Source organism: Callorhinchus milii, unplaced genomic scaffold (genome assembly GCF_018977255.1).
Source record: "Callorhinchus milii isolate IMCB2004 unplaced genomic scaffold, IMCB_Cmil_1.0 Scaffold5, whole genome shotgun sequence".
Classification (NCBI taxonomy): domain Eukaryota; kingdom Metazoa; phylum Chordata; class Chondrichthyes; order Chimaeriformes; family Callorhinchidae; genus Callorhinchus; species Callorhinchus milii.
In genome coordinates this window covers 45,736,653-45,761,345 of record NW_024704746.1, presented here as the reverse complement: position 1 = coordinate 45,761,345, position 24,693 = coordinate 45,736,653, and the positions used below count along the sequence as shown (strand labels likewise).

Genomic DNA, 24,693 nt, shown 5'->3' with positions numbered 1-24,693 from the left:
GCAATCCCAAATCCAGGTTTTGTACAAGGAGAGGAGAAACAAGTGTTTGCATTGGAATCTAACAGTATGCCTCCATCTCAATTTGTACTTATGAAAGCTTATTCATTTGTACACGGAGATTAAATGAATGAGGAAAGACACAACTCCATACTCACTGGGGTGTTGTTAGCTTTTCCTGTCAAGATAGCTCTGGCTTTGGTTTTGTTCATGTTAAAGTTCTTTAGGTAGGCCTCATACATGTGTTTCGCGAGGGATTTCAAATCAGCCATCTGTGAATTCTGTACATCTTGCTCTAGTGTCAGAATCTCAGCTTTCAATTTCTCCTTTTCAGATTGTGGCATTCGGCCAAATCGAATGGCTGCATAGGCAGAAGAAAAATCTTTTTAAAATAATGGATAGTTTATGACTGATAACAACAGCAACCTTTAAGTTAGACCTGGTAGAATATAGGAATTTCTAAGCATTTATATACACACTAATTTTGTTGTTTGTCTAGGGATAATTGCGCTCATTCTAGTAATTGTTGCAGTATTCTTAGTGTAAAGTATTGTTATGTTACAAAATTAAACCATGCAACTTGTCACCTCCTTCTTACCTAGGCCACTACGGTGGCTGTCATGGAGGGGCTAAAGATGCATATATCTGAGGATGGTTCAGTGTACGTTGAGGGGAAACAAAGGAAGGGTGGGAAGCTCCTTTGCATTAAGGGTAGCCAGCCTGGGAGCTGGGGGCCAGATCTGATAGCCTCTGAATGATTGATCCTTCGAAAAGAAAGTATGCAGCAGTGACGCTGTACAGTGCCTAAAAGCCCAAATCATTCTTTCCACTTGCCATATGGGTCAAGATGAGCCCCCAAGGTAGTTCAGAGGTGTTCAAATGACTGTAGCCACCCTGAGTAGCATGTTGCTCTTCATTAGTGACAAAGTTAGAGCAACTGATTATTTGTAAGGATGTTATACCGCTAGAGTGAGTATTCTACCTGGACTTTACTTTGCCTTCAGCTTTTTGTACACTATTGCCAACTGAGTTCTTCATAAAGTCATCAAATCTCACACAAAAAGTTTTCGCTATTTGCAATCTTTGAACGGGAGCCCCAGCAGCTAATCACCCCCATTATTGCCCGGATTTACTGGTTCCCCATCCCCTAGAGGATCGAGTTCAAAATCCTTGTCCTCACTTAGAAAGCACTCCACAACCTTCTCCTGCCAACCTCTGCGACCTACTAAAACTTCATCAACCTGCTCGTTTCTTCCACTCGGGGGGGGCACTAACCTGCTCCACATTCCCCGCCCTGCCCATCGGTGTTCAGGCCTTTAGCCTTTCCACCTTTTCCTGAGTCCCTTTGACTCACCCCTCCCATGCCTCCTTCAAGGCCAGTTTCAAGATCTTTGTCTTTGACCAGTGCCTTCAGTCATTCTCTCACCCTCATCCCCCTTGCCCTCAATCCCTCTTGATTCCAATCACCAGCTCAGGTGCAAAATCTTGACTGTCCAGGGCCTTGAGTCATCCTTCTGATGTGAAAGGCACTATATAAATGCAATTTGCTGTTGGTCTCTGCCAAAATTGTTAAACCTTTTTGCGATGTGTAAGGTGTGAGTCCATATAGATATGTTTAACTGTTGTTTGCTAAAAAATCTACCAACAGTAAGAACACTCTACAGTAAATCCTGTGAAGTGTTTTGAGAGGGTTTGACAAAGTAATAAGGTACTATATCAAATGCAAAGATCATTAGAATTTGTTTTATAAAATTAAATAAATCAGTTCACCCTAGTGGACAACTATACATCTTATTTGATTTTTGCAGAACTCAAAACCGAGTTGGTTGCTTTCTGAATCTACTGCAGTTCTGCATTTTAAAAACTAAAGTATAGCTTTACATACCATTGTGTGACATTCCCACAAGAAGGCACTTTTGAAAACGACAATACTGGCATTTGTTGCGATTCTTTTTCTGTATCTTACAATTGCGTTCGCACTGGTCATAGTCCAACTTCAATCGAATTGTCCTCCGAAAAAATCCCTTCAAAATAAAATGTAGAGATTAATGTGTAGCAAGGCCTCAACAGAATACAATATCTATATTGAAATGATGACTGTCCTGAAGTTTAAACACAAAACTAGATGGGCGATTGTTTCAATTGTACTTTATACCCCACATCCTTGCCATGACCCACTCCACCTTTCTCCACCTTCGCAAGATCAGCCGGCTCCGCTATTGTCTCAGACCACACGCCGCCAAGACCCTCATACATCACACATACAGCTCCAGGTAGCTTCACTATGCACTTGCCGGAGAGAAATTAAACTTTGATTCTAATGATCCCTAAAAGGTGGGAATCAGATTAAACGTACCTTACAGCCTTCACAGGCATGTACGCCATAATGGAAGCCAGAGGACTTGTCCCCACACACACGGCACTCAACACTTAGCCCTGAGGTGGAAGCTTCATCTTGGGTTAACAATGCTACAGGGAAGTTTACTGAAGATGGACTGGAGGCAGGGGTTAAAGTATCTAAAATAGAAATGGGAGGGAAGAGAGAAAATAAAGTAAAGAAATGTGATTAATCAATTGTGCAAAATAAAAGCAAATGCCATGTGATTATTTGTCTCTTTTTCAGCCTTGTTTTTAAACATATAAAATAACAAATAATGACAGAGATTTGCATAAGATTACAGCAGTACAATCAGTACAATTAAGAGGATATTTCACACTTCCAGTTTGCTCCTGCTGTCAGAGATGTTCCAGCATAACTTTACAAAATATATACATTATTTAAAAATAGGTATTTAAAATAATGTGGAGTTGCTCATGAAACCCACTCAGAGCCTCTAACACAAACATGACCGCAAACATATCGTCAGTCCCAATGTACAAGTAGGTGATCTGGTGACCCAATCCTCCGTGAGGTGACAAGTTGGCCTTTCCAATATTCCCTTTGTCCACATGGGAAGGTATCTGGCCTCTGCTCAGCATTTCCACAGAATGGTACAATGAAACCATAAACTGACCATGTGATTGTATTGTTTAATAATATCATTGTGTCAGCCTGCCTCAGTTGGGTGCACTCTCGTCTCTGTGAGTCAGAAGGTTAAGGGTTCAAGCCCCATGTCAGGAATTGGAACTTGTACAATTTCAGTTGACATTCCAGTGCAGTGTTGCATTGTTGAAGGTGCTGTCCTTTGGATGAAACATTAAACCGAGGCTCCATTCTCCTGTTCAGATGGATGTCAAAGATCCTATGGCAGAGAAGGAAGTTTCTAACAATCCCCCCAAAATACTGTTCATTTACTTCATGGCTCTTTGTGAGACATTGCTGTGCACAAATTGGCTGCCGTATTTGCCCACTAAACACATGAGGTCATTCCACTTTACTGTATATCACGTGAAGCACTTTGAGAAGTCCTCCTGAGTGAAAAGTGCAATACCAAAGGTAATTATTTATTTATCGTTATAATACCACTGATCTTTCAGGTAATGTTAACCTGAATAAATTGGACAACAGAGGTACTTAATTTGCTCCAGCTTCCCCACTGAAGCTAAAGTTAGCCAACTCATTACCAGTGTTATATATAGCCATATTTTGGAGCTCTCTGCATTTTTGTTGTTTCATACACTAAATAGTATGCATTATATGCCCTTTTTTATTTGGGGATTCTTGTTCTCCAAACCATTAAGTTGTTTTGAACTTAGATGTGATTTGGCTCATTGGTTTACACAATCCAAGGAAGGTATGCTGCCTCTGAAGTCATGCCAAAAATTGTCTTTAGACTTTGATAACGCTTTTTGAACCTATCCAAAATGATTATTACCTATTCCATACAAAAAAATCTTCCTCTAAGGAAGAATTTGTCACAGAGGGAAAATCGGAAATAATCAGCCAGGCATATCTGTAACTCAAAGCTAACAAGAGAGGTTCAGATAAAGAAGCTCTTTGGCTCATTTGATCTCATCAACCTACAATACCCCCTTCTCATTATACCTCTCATGAGTTGAACATCATCCTCGTACAAACCATCCATCTGGTAAATAATAAAAACAATCCTGGCATTTGATATAATTTCTTTCATGGTAGTAGCACGAGTTAACGAGCTTCACAGGATTCACTGTAAAGTCTAATGATTATATTTTGTAGGCAAATACAGCAGATAAGTTGCATACAGCAATGTTATACAAACAGTTATGAAGTGAATGACTTTGAACGACTGATTTGAATCTGGGGGATTGCTGGCCAGCACACTCAGAGTAATTCGCTTCTCATTTCAAATAGTCCCATGGATTCTTTAACATCCAGCTAATAACAACAACAACAAGATTCCATTTATAAAGCGCCTTTCACGTCAGGAGGACGTCCCAAGGCGCTGCACAGTTGGGTCATGACCCGAGCAGGGGGGAAATGGTCAGGGTGAGGGAAGGGAGGGAGCGAGGAGGGGGAAATGGTCAGGGTGAGGGGAGGGAAGGGAGGGATCGAGGAGGGGGAAGAGAGTCGAGAGGGGAGCTGAAGGCTCGGTCAAAGAGAAAGGTTTTAAGACCGGCCTTGAAGGAGGAGAGACATCATCTGATGGACAACACCTCCAACAACAACTCACACAGGGTAGAGTCCCAGAGTGCTTGATAGTGGCGGAGCACGACGCCAAGCTGGGGGGAGGGGGAAATGACAGTAGGCACGGTTGAATAAGAAGGTCTTCAGGCACAGCCTGAAGATGGGGAAGGAAGAGGCAAGCCGGAGGGATAGAGGAAGAGTGTTCCAGTGGTTCAGGGCCTAGTGGCTGAAAGTGCAGCCACCGATGGGGGAAACGGAGGGCACGAGAGACATGCAGAAGGCCGGAGCCAGTCGAGCGGACGCAGCGGGTTGTGGGTTAAGCAGTTCGGAGAAGTAGGGAGGTGCCAGGGTATGAAGGGATTTAAAAACAAGTGTGAGGATCTTGAAATTGATCGTTTGGCGATAAGGAGCCAGTAGAGCCTGGCTAGAACTGGTGTGATAGGGGTACAGAGTTTAGTACAGGTGAGTAAGTGCGTGGCGGAGTTTTGGATCAATTGGATCCTGTGCATGGTGGAGCTTTGTGTCGAACCTGAGGCTGAGGTTGCGTACTGGTTCGGTAAGTCTGAGGGATAGGCTGGGGAGGTTGAGGAGGTCAGAGCCACAGGATAGAAGGTGTCGATGGGAGCCAATGAGTATGGCTTCCGTCTTGTCAACATTAAGCTGCAGGAAGTTTTCGCTCATTCAGGCCGTGATGTCCGCCAGACAAGCCGAGCGAACATCAGCGGATCTGGAGTCACAGCTGAAGAAGTAGATTTGCGTGTCATCCTCATAAATGTGGAAGTTTACCTAGCATATAGATGAGGAAGAGGAGGGGGCCAAGGATGGAGCCCTCAGGTACACAACAGGTGACCCGGTGGGGGAGGGAGGAGAAGTTGTTTGAGGAGATAAAGTGAAGGTGGTTTGTTAGGTAGGTCTCAAACCAGGCGACTGTAGTTCCAACTGAGGTGGATGAGGGGGAAAAGGCGGCAGATGAGGGTGGCGTGGCGACTGTGTCGAATGCAGCAAGGAAGTCCAGGAGTACGAGGAAGCAGATGTGGTCACAGAGAGAGAAAGGATGTTGCTTAGCCTCCAACGGTGTAATGCTTGCCCAATACTGCATTAGTGTGTCAAGCCTGGCCAATATGAGTTCAAAGTCCTTACCTATGTCTTGAGCCAACAACTTTCTGACTCAGAGGCAAGAGTGTAATTAACTGTGCCAATATGATGATTTTTGGTTAATAAATAATTTCAAGGACCTGTTCTAAAATTGCCCTTTTCAATATTGAACTTGTGCCTCGGCTTATTTGTAAATATTATTTTGGGTTTACTCTCTTGCTTCTATTCAACATTTGTATAGCTTTTGGTCACCTCTGAAGGACCCTGAGGCCTGAAGACCCTTGACTTCTCTCATCATTCCTCTAAAAGTGGGGATGATCCTTGTTGCTCTTTTTCTCTTGAGGCAGTCCACTCACGTAGTGGCAACAAGCACTCTATACTGTACTTCAGCTGTGGTGTGTCTAGAATACTGTACACCTTAAGCATGGCTCTGGGATCTGAAATCAACTGATTTGGCATTATAACCCAACATCCAATTTGTCATAATCAACAACAACTGGCATTTATATAGTGCCTTTCATGTGGGGTGCCGTCCCACAGCACTGATCATTGCTGTCTCACATAGTTTTGACATGTGGAGAGAATTGGTTGGGCTCACTTTTTATCAAAAAGAAAATAGATTGCTTCAATATTTCAGTAATTGTTCCATAATTGTACAGAGTCAAACAATTCTACTGATCTGGAGTTACTTGCTTGTCAGAAACTGTAATGCAGTGGGTCAGACCAGATGCAATGATATAAAGCTAATCAAATACAAAGATGAATTTTAACCCATTTAGTTATACTCTAAATATATATAAAGTATATATCCTATTGTTTTACTTATTTTAACCTCATATAGATGACTCATGATGCCACTCCTTACCTCCAAAAAAGACATTAAAATGAGGAGAGAAGAGAAACAAGATTGATTTATGAATTGATTCTATAACTCCAAATGTGAAAAAAGAAGCTCAAAGAGCTGGAACGGTTTGTGATATAAACAAAATCCATGTGTGACGTGATTCTTGTCATGAAAATGAGGCACGTGAGCAGGATATTTCACTGAAAAGAAACTATCTACGACAACAACAACAAAATGACATTTATAGAGCGCCCTTCATGTCGGGAAGACGTCCCAAAGCGCTGGACAGTCATGGGTCAGGACCCGAGCACGGGGGAGGGGGAAGGCAGAGAGGTGGGAGGGCGATCGAAGGCTCGATCATAAAGAAGGGTCTTGAGACCGACCTTGAAGGAGGCAAGGGAGGAAGTGAGGCGAACGGACTGTGGGTCTAAATTTAGGTCTAAACTAGGTCAAATTTAATACTAAATGATCCTTTTTTGATATCGCACCTTTCACATTGGGAGGACATCTCAAAGTGCTTCACAGGATATACTGTAAAGTACAATGACTGTATTTTGTGAGTATTTTATGCAACATTTTAGAGTGTCCAGAATTTGGCAAACTATAGAAATAGTTGAGAACATTCAGAAAGTTGGCTCCAAAATTAAGGTGAAATTTTTAAAAATTGGCTGCGTCTGGATGCTCTAAAAGACTATATTAATAGAGTAAACTTCAACCTACGATTTTCACCCCATGTGTCAGCAAAACTAGACGATACACATTTAAAACTGAAAAGGTCTCCAGGAAAATTTGAGATTAGAAGATTGTGGAGATGTGGGGCAGACTCCCATGAAAAGCAGATATCAACTACTCCAAAAAAAGGCCTAGAAATAGATACAGTAAAGATATGGGGTTAAATTAATATTTGAGTTTCTGCTCTATTAAATTAGGGGTTCGAACAATGCTATACAATATTTTTACTCAGTGACAGTAGATGGAGTGAAGTCAATGATTTTACATTGGCCACAGAAGGTTCCCAAATTATCTTTTCTCATTTCATACTTCAATTCTCACTAATAATAATAATCCCTCCAAAACCAAAAATAAATTGGTGATTTTCAATCTACGACTGTTTGTGGGACATTGCTGTGCGCAATTGGCTGCCGCGTTCGCCCACAAATATACAGTCAATTCACTTTACAGTGTGTTCTGTGAAGCGCTTTGGGACGTCCTCCCGACGTGAAAAGCGCTATATCAAATGCAAGGATTATTATTATTATTGAAGAGCATCTTGGATATACTTTACTTTCTACATAAGCCCAGTTAGCTCTAGTTTGGAGTTTCTCCTTTAGGAATTAGCATTTTACGCTCATTGATTATTTCCTGAGATATTGACAGCCAGTGCAATATCTCAGAGGCATATGAAACACTTAATCTATTTTTTTAGTCAGGAATGCTTAATTTTCTGGTAAAATTGTCATTTTTGGCTTTTTGCTTCTTTATAAAAATAACTTAAAACAATAGAAATCCCACCCAGCAGTATTGAAATTTACAGGAATAAGTTTATAAAAGATTCAACAAGCACACCATGTACTAAACAAAACTCTTTTATTTGGCATCATACACAAAAATCAGAACAGCTCCATATGCAGTTATGAGATGCATATTACCCCAAAAATACAAAATTAAAAGGCTCATTTTAAATATAGTATAAACAATAGAACAGAATCAAATGTATGTGGCCAACTACTGTGGACCTGAATCTATTAAACTACAAACAATAAAATTATATTGATATATTATAATTTTTAATCGGAGTTGACAAATAATTATTGGTCCAGCCCTTTTAACAGAGTCAATAAATCTCTTATGTTGTTTAGCTCTTTAAAAAAACGCAAAGAAGTTTCTGTCTACTGCAAATACAAGTCAATCTACACGGACAATTACAATACAGGTCAATAGATGCAGTTAATTACAATGTCGCTGATAAAAGTCTACATCAACTCTTCTTTTTGAAGAACGTCAACATATTCTTCTCCAATAGTGATTAGCAGAGATAGCTGCTTCGAAAATTCGCAGGACAGAAAATGAATATAAGATTTGGTTTCTTTTTCTGCACATCAAAACGCAGTGTTAAAACTATTTAAGCGTGAAGCACCAGACTCTGCAAGAAGCCATATAAGAACTACAGTACTGGGATATATCAGATTATGTTGCAAATAAATTACTAAGCTATTTCTTCACTCATAATTAATGACTGTAATTTTCTATCAGAATACAAATGTTTAGCAATATTGAGATATTTTTTGTCTTAATAATTATCTTAGACTGATAGAACTGATAACAGTGAAAGTACTATAAAGTGAATGTTTTTCTTTGTTCAGCAGGGTATTTGATACATGCAAAAAATAAGCTTAATCAAATCAAGATTACTAACGGTTCCACCAAATTTGACACTAAGCGCTTCATAGAATATACTGTAAAGTGAATTGACTATATTTTGTGGGAGAAACGCGGCAGCCAATTGCGCACAGCAGTGTCTCACAAACAGTCGTGGATTGAGTGACCAAATTTTTATTGCTTTTTTTCTTGAGAGATTATCAGACGTGTGGAGTAAGGAAACTTGCCCAGGGTTTCGCCCTGCTGGGAATCAAACCCAGGTCTCTCGCTTGCGCAGCGAGTTCTCTGACCACTGAGCTACAAGACTCCTGTATCTTAAATAGATACAGAGACACACGCAGACACATAGAGAGAGAAAGAAACAGACAGACACACGCAGACACATAGAGACAGACAGAAACAGACAGACAGACAGACAGACAGACAGACAGACAGACAGACAGACAGACAGACAGACAGACAGACAGACAGACAGACAGACAGACAGACAGACAGACAGACAGACAGACAGACAGACAGACACAGACAGATAGAGAATCAGAAACAAATACCTCAGTGCTGGCTGTATTATTGTTTTAAAGCTTGCATGATTTTTTACATTGTCTAATTAAAGTTTGCATTGTAACTAAAATATAATGAAATTAAGCAATACAGTTACACAATTTCAAACATAGGATTTCTCTATGATTCTTGCGGGTTACGTTTCTGGAAGGGAAACACAACAATATTGCTTATGTGGCCCGTGGATGTTTCTGAAATCTGGCATCCAGCCCTCAGCAGCCAAAAGGTTGGACCACCCTGGTTTAGACTGTGATTCCGCGTGCCAACATGGGACTTGAACCCACAGTCTTCTGACTTAGAGACCAGAGTGTTACCACTGAGCCAGGCTAACATCTAATGCTCATGGTGGGGGGGGGGTTACTGCTGGAGGTCAGCAACCTAAAAAGTACAATTTGGTATTGCAAACATCAACAACTTCTGTTTGTCCACTTCTGCTCCTGCTTAGTGGTGTCATCCGCAGGCATGGGGTCAATTTCCACACGTATGCGGATGACACCCATCTATCTCGCCACCTCCACCCTTGACTCCAGGACCGTAGATGTCCTGGCAAATTGTCTGTCTGACATCAACTAACTTCCTCCAGCTCAATTGGTAAGACAGAGGCCCTCCTGCTTGGCTCCCGCCAGCGGCTGCGATCCTCAGCCGCTTACATTATCACTATTCATGGCTGCACTCTTCACCTCACCAAGCCAATCTGAATCCTCGGTTTCTTTTTCGACCCCCAGCTATCCTTCAAACCCCACATTCGTGCCATGACCTGTTCCGCCTTTCCCCACCTCAGCAACATTGCCCGCCTCCACCACTGCCTCTCACCGCAGGCTGCCAAGACCTGGATCCATGCTTTCATTACATCCCAGCTTGACTAGCCAACTGCCTGCTCGCTGGAATTCCCAACTCTTCCCTCCACAAGCTGCAGATTATTCAAGATTCTGCAGCACGTGTCCTCTACTGCACCAGGCTTCACGAACCAATCACCCCCATTCTTGCCCAGCTTCACTTGCTCCCCATCCTTCAGGGAATCAAGTACAAAACTCTCGTTCTCACCTTCAAAGCCCTCCACACTCCCCTCTGCCTCTCTGAACTACTTAACCCCATATCAACCTGTCTGCTCCCTCCGCTCGGCGGACACCAGCCTGCTTCAGGTCGCTTTCACTTCCTCCCCACCGTTAGTGTTTGGGCATTCAGCACCTCTGCCCCCACAACAACAACAACAACAAGATTCCATTTATAAAGCGCCTGGAGCTTTATATTGCTTGAACCTACAAGCTCTGACTTAGAGGAAAGAGTGCTACCAACTGAGCCAGATATCTGATAAGCGCAGGTTTGAGCTCTTACCAGGTGGACAGTGGGAACCAAGAACTCATGAGTCACACAACTCAGCATGAATTGTCTAATAACATTGCCACTATCCTCTTGCCCACAGCCTGGACACAATCCTTGTCTGGCTACAACCCTACCAACTGATGGATGGTTCCACAGTTGCAAGTGCAGAGATTCAGTAGCAGCTGCCTAACCTCTGTGCATACCAATCGCGATCGACACCAATCCCTAGATATACAAGCATGTGCTCGTGAACCCACTTCCAGCAGCTGTAATCCCAAGCTTTTGAGTTTCATTATCAACTACCAGACATCTGCATTCAGGGAGTGGAATGACCTATACAGGACACATTGCGACGTGCCAACCACCTAGATGTTCTAGAAGTCCAAGTTCAATGCTGCGTACCAGGCCTATGAGGTAGTGTTACCCTATACCCCAATGTAAACTTAACCATTGGTAGTATTGCATTCATTCAGCTGTGCGGATTTGCTTAATCATTGAGTATCTCATCGCAAGAAGAAATGTAGCAATTCAAAGACAAAAGAATGAAATGCAACACTCAATGTAAATCAATTCATGGAATTTACAATGACAGCAGCACATAATTTTTACCAGTGAACGCTACCATTAGCTGTAGCTAAGTAAGTAGTTCATACAGCATTACATACTAAAATTATAAATTAATTGAGTGAGAGAGATCTCACCTTAAATTAAACATTTTTGAAAAAACACTCCTACCTGTTACTGTTTCATTTGATCCAGGACCATTTCCTGAAGTCTGGTTCTCATCACCACTGAAACCTTCTGAGCTGTTGTCCCCTATAGACTGTGAAATCTCCTGGACATCCTCCATTTCCTGTTCAAGTTCTCCAGCCAAGGTGTTATCAAAGTCATTTTCCAGCAGCAACAATGAACAAGATTGGCTTTCTGTGTTTGGCAGTATAATGCTCATTAGACTATGGAAAAAAAATTACCAATGTAAATTTCAATCAATCAATCAAGTGTGAATACAAAATGACAAGTTGGAAAACACTTTACAACCTCTCTTCACCCCCACACTACTCAATGAAGATTCCCCACCACGCAAATGATTTTAAATTTAAAAAAACTGCAATGTATACATGAATAAACCGTGAGCCCCTAAGTAACCATCAGCTTAGATAACTACTGTGACATCCCATTGCTCTCACACGATTTTTAGCCTATTTTCTTTCACAGCTGTAACCTTAGCATTTTCCTTTAAAATGTTAGTATTGAGATTTGTTGTTTAAAACACTCTTTAAAATTCAATTCAAATAAAAATTATATGAAAATATTTCAAAACATAAAAAATTATTCATTAGTTTGTTCTGTTGCTGTGCACAAATTGGCTGCCACATTCACATACAAAGCAGTCCGCTTTGCAGTAAATCCTGTGAAGCGCTTCAAGACATACTCCAGACATGACAGATTCTATACCAGATGCAAGAATTATAATTTATTATTCTGTTAGTTCTGTGTTGTTAAAAAATTTTTTTTTGATGCTTTAAAAGATTTTCATATCCCTTTGTTGGTTTCTGTAAGATACTTTTCGATTCTGTTCCAGGATGCTTCCCCATTTATGTACCATTATTTGTAATAATAAATATTTGAACAAAGCATTACAGTGCAGTCTTAACATGGCACAAGTAATTATAAAACCTTCTACATGTGTAGAATTTGAAGGGAATGTCTCAGTAGCATGGCCAATATTCCTCCAGATTAATTGGTCTTTCAGTTTACGGCTGTTTGGGACTTTGCTTGTGCAAATGTGTATATATGGTTGAAATAAACCAGTTCCTAAAATTATGCAAAAAAAGCTTTACAGCACGGTTCACAGGGAGCACTTGTAGGTTTAAGCAGCTAGCCCAGTTTTGCCCAGACACCATTTTTTGCAGAAAGAGAATTAGTGACATTTTTGTGCTATGAGCACACTTCCAATAAAAACTGCCAGACTGATTCCATGTAGGCCCCTTGCAGCCAACAGATCTCCCATCAGTCAGGAATAAACTCNAAAAACATGTTGCCGAGGGAAAAGATTGGTGTCCAATGCAATGTACCATCAGGCCCAGATAATTCAAAGATCACTGGTAGTTTATTCACAAGGTCTAATAATCATCAGGAAACGGAAAAACTTCAATCATTGCCTCAGTGCTTAGCAATTAAACACTTTTGTCACACTGTTTGAGTGACCTTTCAAAGAGACATATGGCATTTCATATATTCCACACTTCTAAAAAAGGCTACATCGGCAATCTCAGCTGACTTTTTTTCCCCCTCCCTTCATTATTTTTAACCATTGCTTGGCCACCAATCCATAACAATTCCAACATAACAAAAATACAAGTAGATGTTCAAGTACATCAAATGACATACAGTATTTAGAACTTGAGAGGCCTACAAGAAAATGTTGGGCAAGCAATAATACAGCAGTTCCAATAAATTGTAGACATGATGGAGGGTATTATAACAATACTTGCATATTATGCAGCACCTTTCACATCAAACTCTAAGCATCATTTCTCTCTGATACCCAGGTTAAAATATGCAGAATACAGTCCACCAACTCAAAAAAGGAACTTATATTTTCATGCACATTTCATAGTTACCTCTGAGCTAAATTAAAAAAGTCTGTTGAGGTAACATATCGAAATTACCTTCCCCCGCCAAGCCACTATCACAAACAGCGGCACTTCTAAATATGAATTACTAAGACTGGGAGGGGATGTGGGGTTAGAAATCAAAGAACAATTTGTAATCGTGAGTCACTGTGTTCAATAATTTGTGCAGGACTAGCTCAACCGCAAACCCTATTAAACAAGATTGCAATCCATAGCATTATGGCACTGTGAATCTGAAATAACCAGCAGTACTTTCGAAATGACTGGTATTCTTACAACTTACGTTATATATTGTTAAATTGTTTAAAGGCCAATTTTAAAAAGTTACTCAAGGGAATCCTGTGATAAAAAAAAGATTGGAATTATGCCAGTTACTCCAGAAGCAGAACGAAGAATTCTCAAAAATTAAGTCAATATTCATTACAAATTTGTGAAAGTTTCATATAAGACAATCAGGAGTATGGCACATGATCTGGGGACTTGAAGAAAAACTAGTTGGATCCATTCCAATTCAACAAAAATGCTTCCAAGATTTTGCATCACTCTCATGTGGAGTCCTGTAGCTCAGTGGTTAGAGCACTCGCTTTGCAAGTGAGAGACCTGAGTTCAATTCCAGGCAGGGCGAAACCTTGCTCCACACGCCTAATAATAATAATCCCTCCAAAAACCAAAAACAATAATAAAATTGGTCATTTTCAATCTACGACTGTTTGTGGGACATTGCTGTGCGCAATTGGCTGCCGCGTTCGCCCACAAATGTACAGTCAATTCACTTTACAGTGTGTTCTGTGAAGCGCTTTGGGACGTCCTCCCGACGTGAAAAGCGCTATATCAAATGCAAGGATTATTATTATTATTATTCTGACTCGTAAACCAACACTGAGAATAATATGAAATGCTTCTAATCTCCACGATGGGTTCCCCATTCCAAGAAAATGATTTGAATCTGAACAGTGTTGCATGTAACATTCTAAAAATTAACTTGCAATCTACAGCTTCATATTTGTAATCTACTTTTAGTTATTTCAGGAGAAAATCTGTTATCTAACTGAACTACAGTAAATTATTTTTGCAGATGTTAAAGAACAGAAAACATTTGATAGCTGCAATGGACTTTGTGCTGAAAGAGTTAAAGAAAATAGCTGGGAGTGACATGTCAGGGTGAATGAGTTTATTTAATCTGATAAGGGTGAACAGGTTCACTTGGAACAAACAAGTGGGGGTTGGTAAAGGGACAGGCTATGAGTCTGCAATGATACAACTGTATGCCAAAGAATTGCAACATGAAAATAGTTCTTTCAGTTCACCCAGGCCAAACTTAGAGAGCTTACAGAATACAATTTGCAAATGGATGACTGCTTTTCCACAACACTGAACTAATTGCTTCAAATACCTGGTTTGTGCTGAGATCTGGTATTGTAATCTGGGCTCAGCAATGCAATCCATAGGGGCATTCTGATTGCAGCTGCCAGTTCAGACCGAGGTACCACCATAAGCATATGGATACATATGTGTGAAAAGATGTTCAGAACACAGAGAATACAATAGATTGAGAGGGTGGGAAAAAGAGAAAAATGTAACCACCATTAGTGTCAAATAGAGAAAAATACAACAGTCACAAGCTTGTCTGCAGTTGATATCAACAAATTACTCACCTAGGATAGGAAAGAGATCAACTCCATAAATAACAGGTTTAGACTGGTACCAATTCCTCATGCACATGTTTGGTTCTTGGCAATACACAAAACAACATTTATATAGCGTCTTTCACAATGGGGAAAGATTCCAAGGCACTCCAGTCTAAGGTTTGCACCCGAACTGGGGATGGGAAGAAAAATGGTCAAAAGTGCAGTGAAATAGGGAGGTCTTGCGGCAGACCTGGAGGAGGCAGGGGAAGGGAGAGTTAGTTAATGGCAGTCCAGGATGGAGTTCCAGAGAGTAGGGGCAGACACACTGAAAGCCTGATCACCAGATTTTGGGGCAGGGGATATGAAGCAAGCTGGCGTCCACTAAATCAAATTTTGGAACAAATTAGAAAATACAAGATAGTAAATGTATAGCTTCAAGCTGCCAATTATTGCACTTTCCATCAATTAAAATAGTTTCAATTTAATTTGGGAATAGTTAGTAGAAATGTGAAGCGTGCTCGTCACATGTATACCTTAAGGTAAGATCACACAGTAAATGAATTACTAACTTGTATTTGACCTAATTAATGATTAAATTATAGAAGTTGTATTGACATAGAATTTTTATTTCACAATAAATTGTCCTGATAGAAGAGCTTTATTTATGAACAACTCGTATGAACAAAAAAAATGCAAGAAGGACCCACTGAAGCTCATTCCTGCAATTTATGAATTCTCCCATCACTGTATCAAATTTTATTTAGAATTATTCCAATACATTAGATAGCACGAGATCAGCAAAAAAAAAACACTTCTTCCAGTTTCGCTGCTAATAACATGATAGATACTACCAGGAAATCTAAATAGGTGTTTTCTGTTACAACAGAGGAGACAGGTTACCAGTGGTATACCATTGTTTCATTGGAAAGGTCATGAAAAGTAGTGCATAGTACTACAGCATCAATTAAGACCACAAAATAATCCTCAATTTTATGAGAAACAATGTACTTATAAAAGTTAGCAATCCCTTTAATTTGGAATTTCATATGACCTCAACACAAACCAACTTCCCAAGCCCTACACATGGAAGATTCTCATTCAATTACTACAGATTTTCTAAAATTATATTCTCCAACATAAACAAAAGTCATTAAATAAATGTCCACAGCACACTCCAGCAAAATGCTACTGCAATTTTGAAGTTGCTAATCCATTCATTTTTCCATCCATGAATTAAATTACAAGAATCTGTACAGAATTTTTAGTCCATTTATCTTAATATAATTCACACTATGGATTTACATAAAATCCAATTCCTTTTGTTCATGGAAAAGCAAACATTGCAAGTGTTCAGCATAGCCATTGCCAAATATGTTCTGTCTCCTGAGTGGGTAGGGGAGTATTGTATCTTAATGCTACAGAACATTGTTTCTCTGCATAGTGAAATTTATAGTGGCACAATTTGCCATTCAGTTTCTGTGGCCTTGGCTTGAATTTCTTAAGAACATTTTGCTCCAGGCAACAGTCTATTTATTACATGCCTGCTTTATACTGATTATGATTTATATAGGAACAATGAGTATATTTGCTACAAACAGTAGCTTTCACCTTTCAATCTTCACCATTCAAAAGTCAAACTGTCAGTTGCAAAACTAGATTCCAAATGAATCTAACCAGGACCCTTGGGAGAGAAGTCTTTCTCACAGGGCAGGAATTGGACAGGCACAATCCAACTCCAAGATCTTGGTACCATGGTTTAGGAAGTCAATTTCAATCTATTCGGTGCTCCTCATTTTTTTCTATTTTCTCTGAGATTGAGAATTGGGAGAAAAACAAACACATTGAGAAATATCAGTTTCTTTGAAAAGGAGAGACCAGTCAGATAATTTGTCCATGGTCTTTGCACATAATCAAGCCAGTTGATGACGCAACAAATTGATTTACTTGTTATACTTATCTTTTTCTGCTAAAAATCATAAAGTGACAAGTGTGTTCCAATGGTGCCTTTGACATTACACAATCAGAAATGTGACAAGTTTGTTTTCACATATGAAAACAATGTGATGACAAACATGGTCTCAACTAAGTCCAGCAATGATAGTGGCATCCCCTTTGCCCTGTACTGTTTCAGGTCTCTTATGAAATAGCATTAAATGTGCAAAACAACCAAACTTTTAAAATGTCTGCATGAAAATAGTTAGTCTGATGTCTTCTTTCAAAAGCTGACTAACCCCTGATGATGAAATTAGTCTTCTTTAAAAAAATAAATTGATTCCACTTGTTGCTTCATTCACAACCTCAACCCATCAACTCTACAAATTTTTAAACGACCCTGTGTTCAAAATCAACGTTTCAATAGTACAAGAAAAATAACAATTTGGATTTTCAGTTTTACTCAAAGTGACTTATCACAAGCGACATATTTACAATCTGATGGCGTGGCATCTTTAGTATGTCATGTGCATCACGAACCGTTGGTTAAAATAGTTTGCTGTAGAGCTGCACTAAAATTTTTAGACAAACAGAACTGTGTTCAAATACAATTTAACTCATCCATTGTAAAGAATTTCTAAGAATTAACTTCAATGGTTATGATCATCTTACCTCTGAACAGTTCAAAAATCAATAAGAAAATCATCACATACAAGTCTATTGGAATTCAAAACAGTTGAGGTTCTGGGTGCACAAATAGCTCACACTATTGTTGTTTCACCTTTGGAACCTGGATGTGAAGCATGGAAGCAGGCAAAATTGTGTAATACTATTGATCTGAAAATCCCAATATTTGAATCAATAGAATGTGCACAAGAGTACTATTTGGATTGCTCGGAAGGGGAGGGAAGGAAAGCAAAGGGAAAAGGTTGAACAAGTCTTCCCAGAACAAAGAGAAAGAAGCTTAAAGGTCATTTTTGAAATACTGAAAATTTGTTTTTGAGAAAAACTTCCAATGTTAAAAATGCAAAGGCAGAAAAACCTGCCTAACCACTTAAATGCCAAAACACTCTTATTGGAGTCTAGTAGCTCAGTGGTTAGAGCACTCATCTTGCAAGCAAAAGACCTGGGTTCGATTCCTGGCCGGGAAAAACCTTGTTCAAGTTTCCTTATTCCACATACCTGATGATACTCCCTCAAGAAAAAAACAATAATTGGTCACTTCAATCCACGACTGTTTGTAGGACACTGCTGTGCGCAATTGGCTGCTGCGTTTTGCCCACAAACATACACTGAATTCACTTTACAGTATATTCTGTGAAAGGCTTTGAAACGTCAAGAAGACGTGAAAAGTGCTATATCAAATGCAAGGATTATTATTTCTTATTGTACAAAAGTTCTTTCTTCAAAAAATTCTGACAAACATTATAAGTCCTCATTGGAGTGGGCAGTCATATTTCAAAACCACATTCAAAGTCAACACATTAATTACTGAATACATTAGTTTACCTTTTCCTTGCAATATTAAGTTATATGTTATACTGAACTAATTTAGCATTGAGCACGCAGTAAAAGATATTATGCTTGAAGGAGCTTGTGTGTCATCCCATCCATTGTGAGCATGTGCTTTCTATTTTTATTTCCAATGTTCAGTATATTCCATTTATCCTCATCGAACTTCAGGATAATCCTGGACTGATCTTGAGCATATGATCAACCTGTCTCTCCTTATATACCCACCTAGTTAACATTATCTTGAAATGTAATGACCCTGCACAGAGTCTAGAGACAAAGGCTATTCACATGTACAAGAAACGGGATAAATTCCAGACTTGAGAATTCCATCTTTCCACCGTCAACTGAATTTTCCTTACAATTATCCTCTTTATAGCAAACACAATACTGTCATCCACAATATATTTATCAATGCACTTTATACACAATATGAACAAATTGGCATTTTTACTTTTGCACGTATAATTCTCTATTATGATAAGCATGTAAATTAAACACATTCTGGAGAGACACTGTTCCTGAACTTGAACTCCACTTTGAAGGTTATATTTCACATGGTTTTAGAAATGAATGAGTGCTTTCTATCCAGCAGATATTGTTTTTGAATTTTCATATTCGAGTCATTTAAAACTTTAGGAATGAAATGAAAATTAGTTGGCTGAATTAAAAACTAGAATTTAGAAATAATATTAATAATAATCTTTGCATTTGATACACGTCGTTGAGATTTTTTTTCACAGGATATACTGTAAAGTCCCCAACTCCTCCTTCCATGGGATGCAGATCATACAGAACTCTGCAGCCCGTGTCCTCTCCTGCACTAGGCTCCATGACTCGATCACCCCCATCCTCACCAGACTTCGCTGGCTTCCCATCACACAGATATAGTTCAAGATCCTGGTGTAAAGTGTTTCGTGGGTGAAATGCAGTAGCCAACTTCCCACAGCAATAGCTGACAAACAGCAATGGTGTGAGAGACTAATTTTATTTGGGGAATGGGAAATTCTGTCCAGAATATGAGGAAGCAAAGCAGTGATAAGTTGTGATCAACTAACGGTTGGTTCTCTGCCATGACAGGCAAATGAAAATTATTACTTTCTGCGATTGGAAGTGTTTTTGTTGAACTGCAGAAATCCCTATGGAGCAGAGAGAGTATTCCTGAGATACAAGTGAGATAGTACATAAGGTTAGTGACCTATCTCCAATTAGCACTTAAGTATTGTGCTGATGGTTGGCCCCTGACAAAGGCCTTTTGAATGTACTGTGAAAAGATGATACTGGAGGCCAGAGTGACCAAACCCAAGGAATAAGGATAACCTGCATGGTAAAGCTGCATATGCGGCATAGTTTAAGATTACTCTTAGAAGGTTATGCAACACAGTTCTTCTGGGAAAAGGCTGAACCATGGAAGTACAAAGTACTTGTGAACTTAACCGTTTACTAAAATACCAAGAACTTTTGAAAATAATTTCTTCAAATAGCAACACCAAAGGAAAATTCTTTAAAATGGAGGGGAAATGATTTTCTTAATGCAAAACACAATACTTTCCTACAAATAACTGTTGAGGAACACACAAAGTACAGCAGCATACATTCAATGCTTGAGTACGACCTACATTTATAAATCAAAGCTTCCCCCTTCTGGAGATAAAGGCAAGAATGAGCTTGTTATGTCTTTATCCTATTAACAATGCAGCAGGCCAGTCACGGGCTGTTTCTTCTTTATATACAGTTTGATACAACTTCAAGGAAACAGAACACAATGTTTCAAATGACATGAGTAGTTATTATTTGGATCTTTTAATCTATCACAATTTTTTGCACAATGTACGTATGTTGTTGTAAACAGGCACTTTACAATTTTATAATACACATCTCAGAAACGCATGTAAAATTAACATTGTGGAGTCCTGTAGTTTAGTGGTTAGAGCGCTCGCCTTGCAAGTGAGAGACCTGGGTTCAATTCTTGGCAGAGCGAAATGTTGGGCAAGTTTCCTTACTCCACACGCCTTTGTTTACCTAGCAGTAAGTTGGAACCCAGTTGTTAGTCGATTAGTGGATCGCTTTTTCAGGGATAACAATCCTTAAAAAAAATAATTTGGTCACTCAATCCACGACTGTTTGTGTGACACTGCTGTGCACAATTGGCTACCGCGTTTCGCCCACAAATATACAGTCAATTCACTTTACAGTATATTCTGTGAAGCTCTTTGGGACGTCTAGAAGACATGAAAAGCGCTATGTCAAATGCAAGGATTATTATTATTCTGCTAGGTGAAGAACTTCAAAAAGTTAAAACCGTTGTTGTTAATGTGCAACATGACTAGATACAAGTGTAATAAAGAGACCAAGGTGAGACATTAGCAAAGATTGACAAATGGCACGCTTGCTTTCAACAAAAAAACGACAACGATGAGATCAGCAGCAATCCTTGTGATTAACCGCAAAATTCTTCACCACAATTTGTTTGACAAGCAAGAACAGCAATTCGAATAGGGGTGTGAACCATTGATCCTTCCTCAGCAGATTTTCAGATTAAACGTATCAAGTAAGAACACAACCTTATCATGCACTATAGTCTGCCAAGGTCTCCAGAAAAATCTTTTGATATTACATTTGTAATTTGAACTATTGCTTCAAGAGTCAATAGTTGTGGCATCTAATGCCTTTGAGAAGCTTCAGAAAGTAAGAAATCAATGGTAACCCTGGCAAAAACAGATATGATTCTGTAAGAAAATATTCCCATGTTGTCATAATTGCTGGAAATAAAATGATGCAGTGGAGAAACCTGGATCAAAGGGGCACTTTTGGAGCCAAAAAGACAAACCAGCTGAGATGAGTAATTCTATGGAGGAGCTGTGGTAAGAGCATGTGGAAACACCATTAAAACAGAATTAGTAATGAGGAAATCAGGAAAGAATTTTGGGACATTCAGTTCAGGAACACTGAAAATGCCAACCTATGTTTCTTCAGGGAAATGAATCTGAGTTCAATAAATAATCAAATACCAAAGGAATTATTTAAGCAAATATGAAAGTATTCAGATCAAACAGAACACCATTGGAATTTGAAGATACTGTGCACTGTTGTAAATTAAGTAATACAGGAAACTGAACCTTCTTTGTATGGACTAAAAGACAAACCAATAACTAGGGAGAGTTTTGCTTAGTATTTATATTTGCTTGAAGTCTGCTATTTCCAAGAAATAATACCCAACTTGTAACTCTTTTCTACAAACAATGTATGATTGCAACTTCTTTTATATAATTGACTGGCCCAGTATAATTTAATCTGCTATATTTACAAACATGCACATCATATCTCATTTGTTTATTTAGTTTGTTAAAATGTTAAACATTTACTTATATTAATTATTTGAAAACACACAGGACAATATTATCACTTCTCCACGTTTCTATGATGCTCAGATTTCAGAGTTAAGCATTACTGCATTACTACTCTCATTTGGTGTGTTACACTTATTCATGACTCCGTGCATAGATGTGAAAGATGTGCATATATTGCTTGTCTGTCATTTGTGGATGTGTGGAGAAGGGACAGGGTAGAAGTGGGAATATTCTATAGATCTCTATCATATGGTTAGTTTACCCTCTCATCATCTAAAACATCTATATCATATCTGCATTGCGTATGACTTTTATTGTTTCGATTGGTTTGCAGAGAGGCAAGCAGTTGCTGCTCGAGCCCCACACCTCCAATTGGTAAAACCATCGCTCAAGGGGAAGGGATGCGAATCCAAGCTGTGGGCAAGAAGATGGTGGCAATGGTCTCACACATTTCAAGCTGAGCTGAGTTGACCACCAGAAAGCTCGCAGGAGTTCCCGGTACTCCCATCCACCCAGTGAGGGTTCAAACCCACATTTGTCAGATGTCAAATGGCCAACTAACAAGCAAGATTTCCTTAGAGCTGTACTGGTTCCAGGGTGACATGTTTGGCAATGGAATGTCAAAAATCAAACCAATCCTCTGTGATGGTGGTCTCGGCAATAATAATACTGGCATTTGATATAGCGCCTTATCACGTCTTCGAGACGTCTCAAAGCACTTCACAGAATATACTGTAAAGTGAATCGACTATATTTTGTGGGTGAATCGTGCAGCCAATTGCTCATAGCAGTGTCCTACAAACAGTCGTGGATTGAGTGACCAAATTATTTATTTATTTATCGGTAGTCCAGTTCTTGAGTTAAGTGGGTCCGCATTACTTCAGGACACTGCTGATGACAGGCCGACCAGCTTGGCTCATCGGCAGGCCTTGGAAGGCAGTCAGTCAATGGAGGCAGATTCTTCCCACTCAGCTCCCGTTAACCCTGCAAGCCAAAACCCTGCGGGTAGGGCAGTACTAGCTGCCTAAAAAAATCCCATACAGGCAGAACCACCTGGGGCATTTAAAAGAGAGACACAGTTCTTAGAAGGTAGGCATAAGCTATATGGAGAAAATGAAATCATCTAACTTGGCTCTTATCTGGGAGTATAGAGTAGTGCCTTTCCCTACAAGTCCCACATGGAGAACTGAGATGATGGGCTGGAAAATTGAGGTTCTAGAAAATTCCAATGGAAACTGAAACAAGGAGGAACTTCCTCAAAAATGGAAAAAGGCAGTTATGGAAATTAATCAGAAAACCATGTGCTAACAGATGACTGAACAAGATTGTTTTTTTAAAAAAATACAAAGCCAGCCAACAAACGAATACAGTGAAATACTAATCCAAACTGGAGTGCAACATGAAACACAGGAGCTGAACCACCAAGTTAAGTAAGAAAGAGACTGTTTATTCTTATTGGGGAACAACAATTAGTGGTTCAGATGTGTAACAGTGCCCGGTGCCACATATTATTTGCACTGGAGGGACAACAAACCTCACAGAGGGCAATGTTCAGCACGTGCTTTGACCACGCTCTTGGTTCAATTTGTGGAAAGTGCAGCCTAAAGTCCTCTGCTTCCTAGACATTCAGAATGTATTACACATTACAACATTTTTTTTAAAAAAAACCCGTAGATCATCTCGTCTGCTGTGCTCCATTTTGTGAAAAACGCACACGCTTTCAGGCTTTTTTTTAAAAAAAATTTTTTTAAAAAAGTTAAGAAACCGCACAACCCAACTTGGCACTGACTCCCTCCAATGAACACGAGAGTGGAAGCAAAGACTTGTTTGTTTATTTCCCAAAGTACTGGACTATAAGTGCCTCGAAGCTCGTTGTGGGCTGCACCTGCTTCCAATAAACAGTTGTTGCGAAGACACAAGTTGTACGATAAGTTGACAGAAAGAAAGCCCGACTGAGACCCGTCCTCCCAGACAGCCGCGCACAGAGAGAGAGAGAGAAAAAACTCCAACCTCGTTGAGGCGTGAGAGAGGGAACAGAGAGAGAGAGAGAGAGAGAATACAAACTTACTCCCAGGAGTGAGCGCAACCCACTTTTTTTTTCCAGGGGCCCTGTTCACCCTGACAGTCAGCTGTGAGTTAACAGCGCGCGGGGGCACAAGGCAAAGAGAGAAGCCGAGTGAGTTGACAGGCGGTTTTTTTTTCTCTCTCTCTCGCGAGTCAGTTACCTCAGGGCTTCTTAACCATTTGAACTCCACAGCCATTTCTGCGCGCAGACTTACCGTTCTGTACTCACGTGATATTTCAAAAAAAAACACACACACACACACGCACACACACGGTATAACGAACTGCCTTGCGGGCGCGACGGCCGTCCGCTGGACCCTCTCAGCCGTCCTTGGCGGCCGTTGCGCTGCGCTGCGCTGTGCCGCGCTCGCGCGCACTCGCCCTCACCTCTGCTCGCGGCGATGCTCGAGCCTCGACCGTTAGTGGCTTCCGAACGCCGAGGGCCGCAACGTTCGGTGGCGGTTGGGCCGCGACGCGAGGCGAGGCGACGCTCCGGGCGCCTTTTTTTTTTTGGCGGGTGTGGGGGGGGAGGGGAGGGGGGGGTCAGTTTTGTTTGTTTTCCGCCACAATAGGCGACAGCCGCAGGTTTCGGGACTGACAGGCGGAAATGACGGGACGGGGGGAGCTGCGGGCAGGTAGGAGGGAGGAGAGGAGAGGAGAGGGAAGTGAACCGGCCAATGGCGAAACGCTCGGAGGTGTTGTCGGGAGACGTGAAGACCATGTGCCCAACCGAGGGTCAGCGGAGGCCGGGTGAGGTGTTGTGAGAGAGGAACGGTGGGTTGGGGGAGAGCCCGGTGACAGGAAAGCTAACCGGTGGTGGGTGGGG

The 24,693-nt window shown here is 40.3% G+C and overlaps 1 protein-coding gene across 2 annotated transcripts in view; it reads right to left on the bottom strand.

The window, feature by feature from the left end:
* Window positions 1-24,326, bottom strand: part of LOC121848014 (peroxisome proliferator-activated receptor alpha-like) — a 31,023-nt gene extending 6,697 nt beyond the window's left edge. The window contains exons 1-5 of one of the 2 annotated variants that reach the window (XM_042335199.1): window positions 24,255-24,326; window positions 11,481-11,698; window positions 2,354-2,514; window positions 1,883-2,021; window positions 156-358 (exon numbers count right to left, since the gene is read on the bottom strand). In XM_042335199.1, the coding sequence (XP_042191133.1) occupies window positions 156-358; window positions 1,883-2,021; window positions 2,354-2,514; window positions 11,481-11,694 (717 nt within the window). In that variant the 5' untranslated portion in view covers window positions 11,695-11,698; window positions 24,255-24,326. Of the gene's footprint in view, window positions 1-155; window positions 359-1,882; window positions 2,022-2,353; window positions 2,515-11,480; window positions 11,699-23,871; window positions 23,927-24,254 lie in introns of those variants that run through there. The other variant, XM_042335200.1, reaches the window with a different exon arrangement.
* Between the last annotated feature and the right edge of the window lie 367 nt (window positions 24,327-24,693).